This window comes from Corella eumyota, chromosome 1 (genome assembly GCF_963082875.1).
Source record: "Corella eumyota chromosome 1, kaCorEumy4.1, whole genome shotgun sequence".
NCBI classification, from domain to species: domain Eukaryota; kingdom Metazoa; phylum Chordata; class Ascidiacea; order Phlebobranchia; family Corellidae; genus Corella; species Corella eumyota.
This window is the reverse complement of record NC_137490.1, coordinates 6,413,670-6,426,691: the sequence shown is the minus strand read 5'-3', so window position 1 is coordinate 6,426,691 and position 13,022 is coordinate 6,413,670. Positions and strand designations below refer to the sequence as shown.

At 30.9% G+C, this 13,022-nt stretch overlaps 1 protein-coding gene across 1 annotated transcript in view; it reads left to right on the top strand.

The window, feature by feature from the left end:
* The window catches only part of LOC145750175 (uncharacterized), a 47,120-nt gene that overhangs the window by 4,010 nt on the left and 30,088 nt on the right, over window positions 1–13,022 (top strand). Inside the window, exons 11-43 of the mRNA XM_082566175.1 lie at window positions 110–388; window positions 865–1,022; window positions 1,156–1,306; window positions 1,529–1,687; window positions 1,858–2,013; window positions 2,156–2,254; window positions 2,453–2,638; window positions 2,990–3,130; window positions 3,196–3,289; window positions 3,511–3,677; window positions 3,955–4,048; window positions 4,177–4,305; window positions 4,561–4,868; window positions 6,401–6,576; window positions 6,847–6,949; window positions 7,087–7,198; window positions 7,496–7,653; window positions 7,826–7,979; window positions 8,072–8,187; window positions 8,460–8,601; window positions 8,773–8,924; window positions 9,152–9,258; window positions 9,410–9,565; window positions 9,647–9,785; window positions 9,967–10,184; window positions 10,406–10,519; window positions 10,597–10,769; window positions 10,946–11,087; window positions 11,377–11,516; window positions 11,736–11,915; window positions 12,126–12,266; window positions 12,459–12,665; window positions 12,794–12,990. Of these exons, the coding sequence (XP_082422301.1) occupies window positions 110–388; window positions 865–1,022; window positions 1,156–1,306; window positions 1,529–1,687; window positions 1,858–2,013; window positions 2,156–2,254; window positions 2,453–2,638; window positions 2,990–3,130; window positions 3,196–3,289; window positions 3,511–3,677; window positions 3,955–4,048; window positions 4,177–4,305; window positions 4,561–4,868; window positions 6,401–6,576; window positions 6,847–6,949; window positions 7,087–7,198; window positions 7,496–7,653; window positions 7,826–7,979; window positions 8,072–8,187; window positions 8,460–8,601; window positions 8,773–8,924; window positions 9,152–9,258; window positions 9,410–9,565; window positions 9,647–9,785; window positions 9,967–10,184; window positions 10,406–10,519; window positions 10,597–10,769; window positions 10,946–11,087; window positions 11,377–11,516; window positions 11,736–11,915; window positions 12,126–12,266; window positions 12,459–12,665; window positions 12,794–12,990 (5,148 nt within the window). The remainder of the gene's footprint in view (window positions 1–109; window positions 389–864; window positions 1,023–1,155; window positions 1,307–1,528; window positions 1,688–1,857; window positions 2,014–2,155; window positions 2,255–2,452; window positions 2,639–2,989; window positions 3,131–3,195; window positions 3,290–3,510; window positions 3,678–3,954; window positions 4,049–4,176; window positions 4,306–4,560; window positions 4,869–6,400; window positions 6,577–6,846; window positions 6,950–7,086; window positions 7,199–7,495; window positions 7,654–7,825; window positions 7,980–8,071; window positions 8,188–8,459; window positions 8,602–8,772; window positions 8,925–9,151; window positions 9,259–9,409; window positions 9,566–9,646; window positions 9,786–9,966; window positions 10,185–10,405; window positions 10,520–10,596; window positions 10,770–10,945; window positions 11,088–11,376; window positions 11,517–11,735; window positions 11,916–12,125; window positions 12,267–12,458; window positions 12,666–12,793; window positions 12,991–13,022) is intronic.

Below are 13,022 nucleotides of genomic sequence, written 5' to 3'. Positions count from 1 at the left end.
GATAGTTTAAGTTTTGTCAGCGCTAATCTATGCTATATTAAAAAGGACTATATGTAAATTTATTTAATAAAAGATTTAAGTTAACTTTTTTGTATTATTAACAACGCAGGTTTGAACAAGGTCAAGTTTTTAAATGTGGACAAGGCTCATATCCAAGACACTTATCTTGTGTTACGATGGGCCAAAAACCTTGCTGCAAATTGGTACGAGGTTAACGTAACCCCAAAAACTCCCGGAGTCAATTTCACGGGAGTGGGTGACGTGGAAACGGTGTTTACCCGCATTGGAAACCTTACCCCGGGAACTAAGTACACTATTTCGGTTTCTGCGATTAATTTTAAAGAGTTTGACACGGGGAGTATTCCAGCAGTTGTTGAGCAATTTACAAGTGAGATTTTTTGTATATACATAATTTAGTGTAAATTTTTTTTTATGTTACATGATTTAAAATTGCGTTTGAATATTTATTTTTTCTCGATGTGGAATAGGTAAATGCGCGACCTAAACATAGAGTAACAACTGTTACCGCGACTCAGTCTCGAGTTGCCTGTGGCAATTTGGGATATTATAGATTGTAATTGTCCTATAAATATGCTGCTGATTAGGTACTGGCTCAGCAGGAGTTTATACAGTTTATAGCGCCTTACTCAGGGGCGCTACAGCATGGCAGCAGTACAGCAGTAGGAATCAGATCCAGGATCTCATGTGATAAAGCCAAGTGCTCTGACTACTACAACACGTTATCGACTTACGTAATTTAATAGACGTTATATTCATAACACGGCATCCAGTCAACTTTTGAAGGATTTGTTAAATAATATTTTTTAATGCATTTTTACTCGTAATTGCCTTTTTATTTTTCAGAACTTTCTAGGCCGTTAAACTTTAGCGTGACGTACGATGACGTTACATATTCGTCGATGAGAGTCACGTGGTCGAAAGTGAAGCATGCAGCCAGTTATTTTATACTCGCTTACGACTGCAGCGGCAAGGGAACAACTGCTCAAAAGAAAAAAGGTAAAGTAATGTCTAAAACAATTTTTTTTATTAAGTAATAATTAAATTAAATTGCTCAAAACAATATTAATTCTACCAAAAGTTTTTTGTTTAGCAATTTACTTTTAAAGTTATTTAAACAAAAACTTTTCGACAGAGCCGGTTTCGACGACAACATTATCACCGACTTCAAGGTCTCCAAAATTCGATCGAGCTAGTAAAGATTGGGTTTATACTTATCCTAAAATTGAGTCCATCAAGTTACAATGCCAACCACTGTTTGATGACGTATTGGATGCTATCAAAGAAGGTAAAATATTTATTTTTAAATAACCAATTTTAAAAGTTATTTTAGAATACCATGTTAAAGTAAGGTTTAGTTAAAAAGAAAAAAATGAACCAAGAATTAGGTTAGGGGTTTTAAATAAAACTTGTAACAATAGGCTATACAATTTTGAGAATACTTTTGTAAATGATAAAAATATTATTACCTATACTATAAGTTTTGTATCACGAAACATTCATATTTCAGGAGAAAATCAACTACCCAGTGACGTCATAGGACAAGGTAGGACGACAAAAACTGAGCAAACCCTAACAGGTATGAGACCAGGAACGAGATATGAAGTTATTATTGTGGCTGGTATGGACGAAATACAAAGTTTTCCGAGTCGAATAATAAGATATACAAGTAAGTGATATAGAATTAAAAAGGAAAATAATTGCATCAGTTTTGGAAATATTCACATTATTCTCATAAATAAAAAATGTTTTAGTTTTTTTGAATGTTAAAAAAGGTAATTATTAAGGTTATTAATATGGTGTTACTAAAATAATGTTGTTAAATTATTTGCTTTTAAGAGCTTGAAATACCTGGCAACTTTCGGGTAGACAGCAACACTGTTCGTTCGTCGTCGCTTTATCTCCGCTGGGTGGGAGTAGAGGGTGCTGAATATTACAAACTAGATATTTGGTTTACTCCAGTTTCGGATAAACAACAACAAAAAAGACGAAAACGTAAATATAAGTGTGTATTTTATGTATAAACGAATTTTAGTGGTATTAACGCTTATCACCATGTATAACTACAGCTAGTTTGTAACGAATTTTTCTATTGTACTCACAATCTGATTATGTGATACTTAGTTATTTTTAACAGCACCAGTTCTTAAGTTTGTACGAACCACAAATGTAACTAGAAGTGACAATTTTGTTAGTTTTCTGGAACCTTCGACTAACTACACTTTTACATTAACAGGTATTACAAATCTCATATTATTAAAACGGCCAAGTGACCGTGGTTACATTACCATACTAATCGCATTGAAACTCGGTGTTTATTGATAGCGTATCACGACACATTCGAACATCTAAAAAATAAATATTCCATGGTACATTACAAAAAAATTTTAAATGATTAGACAAACAAAAATCAAATTTGGTTTCAATGTTATAGCATACAACAAAAACACGCGGAGTTTTCCAGTGTCGGTTACCCGGTTTACCTTACTTCCATCCCCGCCAACTTTGAATGTCGTTCCCGAGATGTTGACAACTGACACTATATTACTTCAGTGGACTCCAGTCGAAAAGGCTTTGGTTTATGTTGTGAGTTTTGTACCAAAGAGCGGCAAAGTTAAACGTAAGTTTTCAGTTAAAAAAAATGTAAATGGAATCATTTCGCACATAAGAATATAATTTAGTAATACAATTAAATAAGTGACTTTGTTATAAACTTATGAGTTTTTCTTTTTTTTTAGTATATATTTTAATTTTAAGATAAGTTTATTCTGCCATCATGTTATTGTGTATTACATTTAAAATAACATTTATTAATTATTAATTTTAATGTTTTTTTAAATTATTTATTAAAATCATTAATATTTAAACTATGCAATTAAATGCATGTTAACGATTAAATTATACTCGATTTATTTGTGTTTATAGCTTGTTTTTATTTTAAATATTAAATTTTTGAACTTGTATTTTTAAGGTCAATTACCTCACTTTAAAAATGTGACGTCACCAGAGATTTTTCTAGAACATTTATCGCCCAACACAATGTATCAGATAACCATTATAGCTCAGAACCGATTTACTAAAAGCTTGTCTTCTAAAGTAGACACTTTTACGGGTAAGAAAGTAAACACTTTTTTTTTAAATCTACTTTTTCTACATAATTTTGTTTGTCTTTTCAAGAGTTACCAACTCCTTCTAACTTCACCATAGCAGAGGTCACTGACACGAAGATTCTACTCACATGGGATGACGTAGAAGGAAGAAAAAACTTTAAGTCAGTTTTTTTTTTTTTTTGACAAATATTTTTTTTATTATTGGTCATATTAGATTTGGGAAATTTTATTTTTGATCTTTAGAGCTAAGCGATCGTTTTTTTTTAAATTAGGTTTATTAATTTTTTAAATTTTTTTGCATATTTTTTTTAGGATTTTAAGTTTAATATTTCATAGTTTAGGTTGTCCACTATTTTATATTTAAGTTGCAATATATTTATAGACTAAACTACGCCAAGTACCCGTCCGAACCGGAAACGTTCCGGTACAAGGCTTCGAACCCGCGGCACGAGTTCGACTTCCTGGCTCCGAATACTCCGTTTCGTATCTGGATGAAAGCAACGAATGAAAATACCGAAAGTGAAGTATCTGAGATCATTCAATACACAAGTTAGTTCATGTCACAGGTTTAATTTGTATGATGCTAAAGTGATAGATACTCTAGTGTGCAGATATCAACGAAATACAGTGGTGCAGATATCAACGAAATACAATGTACACCGAGAACAGTACACAACTAATTCTAAATTATTTTTTTTTAATTCTAAAATTAAGTTTTTAAAATTTATTGTAAATATTTTTATATAATAAGTACTACAGGTTTGTTGCTTGACTTACCGCTTTTTTAATAACTTTTATATATTTTTGTAAAGTTATCAATTTTTAGGGTTGCCAATTCCGCAGCAAGTTCGATTTGTTGAAATTAACGATAACAAATTGAGGATAAAGTGGCAAGCTGTTACCGATGCTAGTTTATACAAGTAAAAATATTGCGTTTTTTATTACTCAAATACTAAAATGTTTAGCCTAAGTTGATATAACAAGGTTGCATTTATTATAAGTGGTATTAATTAGTAAACAATGAAAATGTTTTAAAAATTTATTTTAGCATTGTTATCGTTCCTCTGTTTAATGAATCGGAGCCTAAAACTGATCTTACAGACGAAATATTTACTGACGTCATCACTGTTTCGAAGAATAGTGCAAGTACAAGAAAACGACGTGACGCTCCTGAAACGTAAGCTGTTAATTTTTAGTGAGAAATTTACATACTTTACGCTAAAAAATGTTTGTATTTATTTATTCTCATAGGAATAACTTTGGGAAAAATCATTAGGCATTTTTTAGCTTTAAAATGCAGTTTATCATTCGTTGACCTTAATGAATAAAATGTTGTACATTATTTTAGTTTTATAACGATTAATTTTGGGTCAATTGAAGTGTTGCTATCCCTTACTTAACAATTTAACAATAGCAATGTTATTACATTTAGTGCCAAGAAAAGAGTAGAACGGGTAAAACGGGAAGGTGCCGGAAATTCGGACTCCGAGAAACCCGGATTCCCGAGTTACATCGATTACCGGTCCCGACCCGGGAAAGCAACCGGAAACAAAGGCGGTTTAAAATTTGAGGACGAACGCGGCAGTATTTTTCCCGGGTCACAAGGCATTTATTACGTTAACGTGACGTTTTCTGACGTCACTTTTACCCAATTAGAAGCGGGTGTGAAGTACAAGTTTACCTTGGTCGCTCTGAACTCGAATATCGAAAGTTTGCCGATTTCAAAAATCACGTTTACAGGTGAATAAAAATTAAAGCAATAAAAGGCATTTGCAATTGTTCAAATTATTTAAAAGTTCTTTGAAAGTTTTTTTGATTTATTTTTTTAAACCAACAGCTTTAGTTTGTCGATTTATCTTAAAGGTGTAAATTTAAATAAGTTTCGTGTCATATATTTGGGGGCGCTAGACACTGTTGGAAAGAAACAGATGGAACGGAAACAAATGGAAACGAAATAAATGGAAACGAAACAAATGGAACCGAAACAAATGGAACGGTAATAGTTGGAACGGAAACAATTGGAACGGATTTTAATGAAGCGGATTTTTTAACTGATAACTTTTTGGCGAAAAAAAAAATTAACGGAAACAAATGGAAAAAAACTAACGAACCGGAAACAAATGGAACGGATCTTAATTAAGCGGATTTTTTCGACGAATAGTAGTTTAACGGAAAAAAAGAAAGCAAATGGTAAAAAGCTAATGGAACAGATCCCAATTAACCAAAACAATTATAATTTAAGCTATAATTTTTATTAATTTAAATTATACCCTACTTACCCTAATTTTATAATAAACTTTTATATTATCCTACTTGTCTGTCAAACAACTTAACTGAAATTCTTTCGGTAATTTATGTTCAATTCAAATTAGCTTTATTTGTTTTCATTCTTTGTTTAATTAACTTTCTTAAATTCATTTCATTTGTTTTCACTTTTCAAAAAATCCGCTTTAAATTAATTATTTGTTTAAAATCCGCTTTCATAAAATTCTTTCCATTTGTTTCCACTTTTTAAAAATCCGCCTTAAAAATTGATCCGTCAAAATCCGCTTTTTTAAAATCCGTTCTATTTGTTTCCACTTTTTAAAAATCCGCCTTAAAAATTAATCCGTCAAAATCCGCTTTTATAAAATCCGTTCCAACTGTTTCCTTTCCATTTGTTTCCTTTCCATTTGTTTCCGTTCCATTTGTTTCCGTTCCATTTGTTTCCGTTCCATTTGTTTCCTTTCCATTTGATTCCTTTCCATTTGATTCCTTTCCATTTGATTCCTTTCCATTTGTTTCGTTTCCATTTGTTTCGTTTCCATTTGTTTCGTTTCCATTTGTTTCGTTTTCATTTGTTTCGTTTCCATTTGTTTCGTTTTCATTTGTTTCGTTTCCATTTGTTTCGTTTTCATTTGTTTCCTTTCCATTTGTTTCCGTTCCATTTGTTTCCGTTCCATTTGTTTCCGTTCCATTTGTTTCCTTTCCATTTGATTCCTTTCCATTTGATTCCTTTCCATTTGATTCCTTTCCATTTGTTTCGTTTCCATTTGTTTCGTTTCCATTTGTTTCGTTTCCATTTGTTTCGTTTCCATTTGTTTCGTTTCCATTTGTTTCGTTTCCATTTGTTTCGTTTCCATTTGTTTCGTTTCCATTTGTTTCGTTTCCATTTGTTTCGTTTCCATTTGTTTCCTTTCCATTTATATCCGTTCCAACAATTTCTTTCTAATAGATTCGGCGTCCCCATATATTTGTTGTTAATTTTTTTAATAAAATACCACTTGTATTAGAATTACAACGACCGCAGTCAGTTGAAATAAAAGAAGTGACAAACGACACCATGGAAGTTAGATGGTTGTCGGTATACAAAGCAAGCTACTACCAAGTGTTAATCGTTCCAGAAGTAAAAAGTTGGATGGTAGGAAGATCATCCGCGTCAGGCACAGGAAATACAACTAACACCGAGGTAATGAGGTTATTTAAGATGTTTTCTCATATTACCTTTTGAGAATAGATTTTTTTTATTTCATTGGGAAACAGTAATTAAATTAATCTTACTAGAGAGATTTAATAACAGGGCTTTTGCATATACTATAGCATTGATTTGGTTTTAACTGGGCAAAATTTTGTAATTCAATGTTATGACCACATTGGTAAAAAATTGTGTTGTTGATTTAAATTTAAATCTTTTTTTTCGCATTTCTTTTTTGTATTTAAAAATAAAATGTTTTTTTAGGTATCGGTAAAAGGACTTATTCCTAACACGAACTACACAATCACTGTATTGGCTGGAAACAACCACGTGACCAGCAAAAAATCAGTCATCTGGAAAATTACAAGTGATAATTTTAAATTTAATTAAAAAATATAGAGACAATTAAAACCTAAAGTTTATAAAAAAAGGGCAAAATAGTTTATGCTGCAACTAGTTTAAAAATTTTCGCGGAATTAATATTTTTGTCTCTATATTTTCTAGAACTTTCTCCGACAGAAAATCTTCGTATTGTTCAATCAAGTGTAAAGCACGATCGATTCCATATTAAGTGGAACAAAGTCGGATATGCAAACAACTACGTTATAGTTGTAAAGTAAGACAGTAATGCTATTGTAGATCATTTTTCAAATTTTTTTTATATATTTTCGCAACTTTTTAAACTTTTTTTTTCATTTCTTTATTCCTATAGGGATAGGTATTTTAATACTTTTTTATCGAGTGAGGGTGTGCGGTTTGGGACGTGTCTGAGCTAGAGCTTAACGGCGAATAGTGTGACGTTGGTACGGCTCGAACCCGAAACTTTCTTGGCTTGTACGCCATGACCGATTTACCGCACTTCCGGACTTTTCTAAACTTATTTAAAAAAATTTATGGGGGATTTTATTTTTAGTCCACCTACTTTAACTAAAAAGAATCGAATAACGGTCACCGGTGGCGCAACGGAGTTTACTCTTCGAAATTTAAAGTACGGGACAAAGTATCACGTGACCGTTAGTGGGGAGAACGTGAGAACTGGTGGAATGGAGCAAACTGTCGTTCAACATACAAGTATTCAAAAATAGTTAATAATTGTTTTGTGTATGCCCATATTTAGAAATGTTAGAATTTATTTAGTTTAAAATGCAATTTATTGATATGAAATAATATGTTATGATCCTAAGCCTTACTGTTTAAAAACAAAAATATTTCATTAAAACATAAAAAACTTTGATGTTGTTAGAGCTACTCACGCCTAGAAATGTTCAAATCGTCAACGGAACAGTGACGTCATCAAGTTTTACAGTTAGATGGCTACCTGTTCCTAACGCGGATGAATATCATGTGGTGATTGGAAATAGGACCAGCAGAGAGGCTAGAGAAATTATAGTCGTTAGGTAAATAATTAAAAAAATACAAATTTAAATTTCAAATTATTTTTGAGTATTTTTTATCTTTTTTTATTTTTTTTTGACAAACCATTGTTTAGTGCTGTGGCAGAGATAAAAGGATTGCAATCTGGTCAAGAATACTGGGCATCAGTTTCAGCTCACAACACTGAGTTCGACACTTTTAGTGATTCATTTACTGTTCAGTTATTTACAAGTAAGTTATATTGTTACGTGAGAGTTCTACAACAGCAAATTTTTCTAGTCTTACTGCTTCAATAAACTAACTGTCACTAACTTGTATTTATTAAACTAACATGTACATATTAAACTTTGGTAATTTACTAAATTTAAATCAATCTAAAACAGTACGTCATAATATCTGTCTGGTACGTTATGTATTTTGATTTATTCCATTTTGACATTTTTTTTATGTTGATAAACTAAAAAAACTTTTTCATAAAAAAATATTTATATTTTGCATTTAAGAGCTTGAAACACCGAAAAACTTTGAGATTTCTCACGACGACATTACTGACGTATCAATGACGATCACGTGGGACAGCGTTCCTTTGGCAACCATATACATGATAACAGTCGGAATCGAGCATCGCGAAGATGACCATTACAGGTTTATAAGGAAAACTTATATAATGGTTATAAAATTTAAAAAAAATAATATTTTAGTTCAGTTTTAATTTTTATCCAATGTTTAGTAGCTTTATGGTAATTAATTGTATTACTGTTATCTAAAATTTTTTATTTTTTTTATTTTATTATAATTATTAAAAAATATATTTAGCGTTTACCTTAAAATGGAGAAGCAAAACTTCAAAGTTTTCAAAACTTTTGTTTTCGTGCAAGATTTGTTTCCAGCCTCGTATTACTTAATAACGATGAAAGCAATGAACAAAGACACGGAAAGTTTTCCAGTTTCACTGTATAAATTTACCAGTAAGCTTTGCAAACTTTAAATAAAGTAAATATTCTGTTTAATATAAAAAATTTAACTGTAATTTATCTAGTTTAATACGTAATATTGTCACATTTTAATAACCGCACAAAAACACATGTACCTTGTAAAACAACACATCTACTTATATCATTTTTTTCAACAAATGATACTAAAAATTTAAACTTTTTACATTTCATGTAAATTATCAATGAGTTTTTTTATTTAGAGTTGCCTCACCCTAAAAATGTGACTTTGTTGGAAAACTTTTACATGGACACTGAAGCAGAAATCGATTGGCAACCTGTAGAAGAAGCAGAATATTATATTTTAGAGGTATACATAAAAATTTATTAAGTCAAATAAAAAGGTAGTTAAATAATAATATATATGAATGAATCCCTAATAAATTGTTAAATAGTGGTTGGTTTGTTACCAAAAGATACTTTAGTTATACTAAATAAATTAAAATATAAATGTACTTTAGATATACAAAGTCGATAACGTTACAAGAAACAATACTATTGGTTCTGATGATATTACTCAACCATCCTACATTGTGGATAAATCGAACGAATACGAAAACAACGGAGTGGAATATGAAACTGAATATTTTGATGATCCGAATACATCACTTACACTTGTAGTATGAATTTCTTACATTTTGTTAACTTATTAGAAAAGAAATATGTTAAATTTACATTTATGTTATATTTTTATATAGCGTCCCCCTATTCAAGTTGACGACTACTCTTACAACACAGTACTTGAACTAAATCCATTAACTCAATACTTGGCGTTGGTGAAAGCAGTAAATGATGATACTGACAGTGATGGAGCTACAATGAAGTTTAAAACTAAATGTAAGAAATCTTTGAAAGACGAATTGTATTTGTTTATTGAAAACTATATAGCTTAGTGTTAAAAATATTAATATAGCCAAATTTAACAAAATATCTGTTTTTTTTTAATTTATACAATTTTTTGTGCACTAGTCATTATAGTATTCATTGGTTATTAATCTATCTAACTGCTTTATCATAGCTCCATGTGTAGAAGATTATCATCATTTTCCGAACACCCATCTTTCACAAACTTTACCAAGACGTACAATCACTAATTCGACAGTTGAAAGCTGTTTAAGAGCCTGCTGCTTGGAACGAGAATTTAACTGTCGCTCGGTGTCGCTGCACCGGACGTCGTCTGCCTGTCTGATTTTTGCGGAAGACAGAAATACGGCTCCACCGCTGGCGATTAGTCGGGTAATAAAGCCTATTATTAGTTTTTTACCAACAAAAAAAAATGTGCTATGAAAGATAAAGTTTATACAAATTTATAAAGCAAAATTGTCAGAATTTATATGATGTTTAATTCAAGATTAACTTCATAGTTGTCCCTAAGGCTATTTGTAAAAGTTTATTATAAATAAAAAATATAATTTTTTGGTTTCCTAAAATAAGTGTTTGTTTATTGAACAAAATAGTCGTATGATCATTACGAGAGAAAGTTCTGGAAAGAAGTATCAGGATTTCAGATTCGATCATTGACTCACAACAACGTGGCTGTTATGAACGAAACAGTAGAATTGACAGTAACCGTAAGTGTTTTTTTTTTAAATAACCTGACTAAAATTTAAAATTTTTGTAACAAATAATGGAATTTTATCTGTTTTAGTTTGTGTATTTGGGTAAAGGAGGTTGTGTGACTTTTGACTTTGGGGACGGTTCGTTCGCCTATAGTTCAATATTGGATTCAAATTGTTCTTATCTATGTGACAATAGCGAAGATGAAAACTGCACGATTGTTAATTCAGACCCTAACCAAAATTCAAACCAAATAACAACAAGGTATATCATAATTAGGTATCTAAAATTAAATATTTAAAAAAGAGATAAGGCAGGTAACATTTTGCGAGTGTTGACATTCAGTATTTAGGTTCAACAATCATTTTTAAAAAATAAAAAGTAACTTTTTAACACTGTATGTGTTCTTTTAAATGCTTAACATCTTAATGCTTTTACAGTCATGATTACGATATGGAAACAGTGTTTACTGCAAGAGTTAATGTAACTGATGGAAGTTCGACCGAGGAATCATTTCTTAAAGTTGCAATCAATGAACGAGGTTGTATTTTTCCATCGATAACTATTGAAGATGATGGAAAGGTATGTATTATATACAAAATTCAAATAAAGAAAACTAAGTGTTTAAAATTTAATAAAGAAAACTAAGTGTTTATATTATCTTTTTTTGTTAATCAGCTTGTTGCTATATTAAACCAAAGTTTTCGTTTGATGTCTTGTTCAAAAAACTATATATAACTATTTACTAACTGTATTTCTTTTTCACTCATAAACTTTATTTTAAACAAGTGATTACTCTTAAATTAAATGCACTAAACAATCTACATTTATTCTTTTAAATTATAGTTTTTTATTATTCTTGTATATTTAGATAATTCTCGATCCGAAGAAAATGTATCGATCAAGCAAAATGGTTGTGTCAGCCACCCCTGTGATTGTATGCAAAAGTTTTCCCGGTGTGAGATTTGAGTGGGGTGCTGTCAGTTATGCTGGTACAACTTTTATAAAAATTTTTAATGAAAAGCAACAAACTGTTGTTATGTATTATGCTAAGAAGGTTATAACTGTGATGTACTTCTAGTTAATATTTACAATCCGTTTGACCTAGACATAATTTATACGTTTTGATATTTTATAAATTTTTATTTTTTTTCGAAAATTCGAATTTAAATTGTAATTTTAAAAATATTTTGATGAAATCTTATATTTTACAGCCGATAGAAAAACACCAACCGATAGCTTTTCCTTAAAGTCGTCAAGTTCGGAAATATTGGTTCCAGCTCTTACATTTCCACTCGGGTTTTACCGTGTTTCAGTCTCTATCGCATTATTGGATGAAAAACACGATCTTGAATATGCTGATGCTATGTATGTTTTAGTCGGACCCTCGCCGCTGATCGCTAAAGTCAAGTAAATTATTTCTCACTTTAGAACACAGTTAAAATTATTTGTGTCTAAATTCAGTAATAAAAGGATATTTGAATTTTTGCAAGCACATTTAAATTAGTTTAAAATGTTGCTTAAAAAATTGTGATGATTTATTATAATAAATTTTATGTTAAATAAAACTACACTACTTATTTTTAAATTTAAAATTTTAAATAAGTTTTTCTTACGCAGAGGTGGGACAATGAGAACAGTCGGCGCTAGACGTCACGTGACTTGGGATAGTTACAGCGTTTCATATGATCCCGATATTGTTGACAAAGGAAATGCGGGACTAAAGTTTGATTGGTTTTGTAGAAACTACACCGATGACAAGTAAGATATTTTTTGTTAAAACTTCTAAAAGTGATTAGTGTAGCATTTGTGGGGTGTCGAACACAAAACCTTCGGTTTGTTACCCGATACCACTATTAGTAAACGGCACTTTAACTAGACGACTCACGTTTTAAAGGGTCTGTCGGGTTAGCTTTATATCTTACCTCTACAGACATTCTCTATTAAATTTAGGTTTTTGCCTTTGGCTTCAGGAAGTTGTTTTTCCGATATGAAAGAACTGACGTTTGACGGTCCAGGCATTTTTACCTTAAATACAAGTTTAATGCACTTGTATGTCGAATACGAGTTTAGAGTTGTGGTGAGCAAAGGCGAAAGGTCGTCTCAGTTTAAACAACAAATTATAGTAAAAGAAGGTGATCCCCCTGATATGCTAATTAGGTAAGTTATTAATCTATCAGTCTTGAATATCTTTGAAAAAACTTTGATTGTTGCCTAAATTTAAAAATATGTTAAGATATTAAAAAAACTTCTCTATCATGACTTAATTTTTATAATTTCAATCATAGTTGTGCTGAAAATTGCAAAGCCAAGATGAATCCTACACAAGCGTTAGCCTTGCAAGCTGTATGCAGAAACTGCAAAGCTAAAAGGGATCCATGGTTTAAATGGCGACTTTATGAAGTAGTTGAAGCCAGTGTGAAAACTAAAGACAACAAATCAAATGATTTTCAAAAACCAACTGCTGCCCCTTTAGTAACTCAAGGTAATAACAAAAAATGGAACATTTGTGCCTGA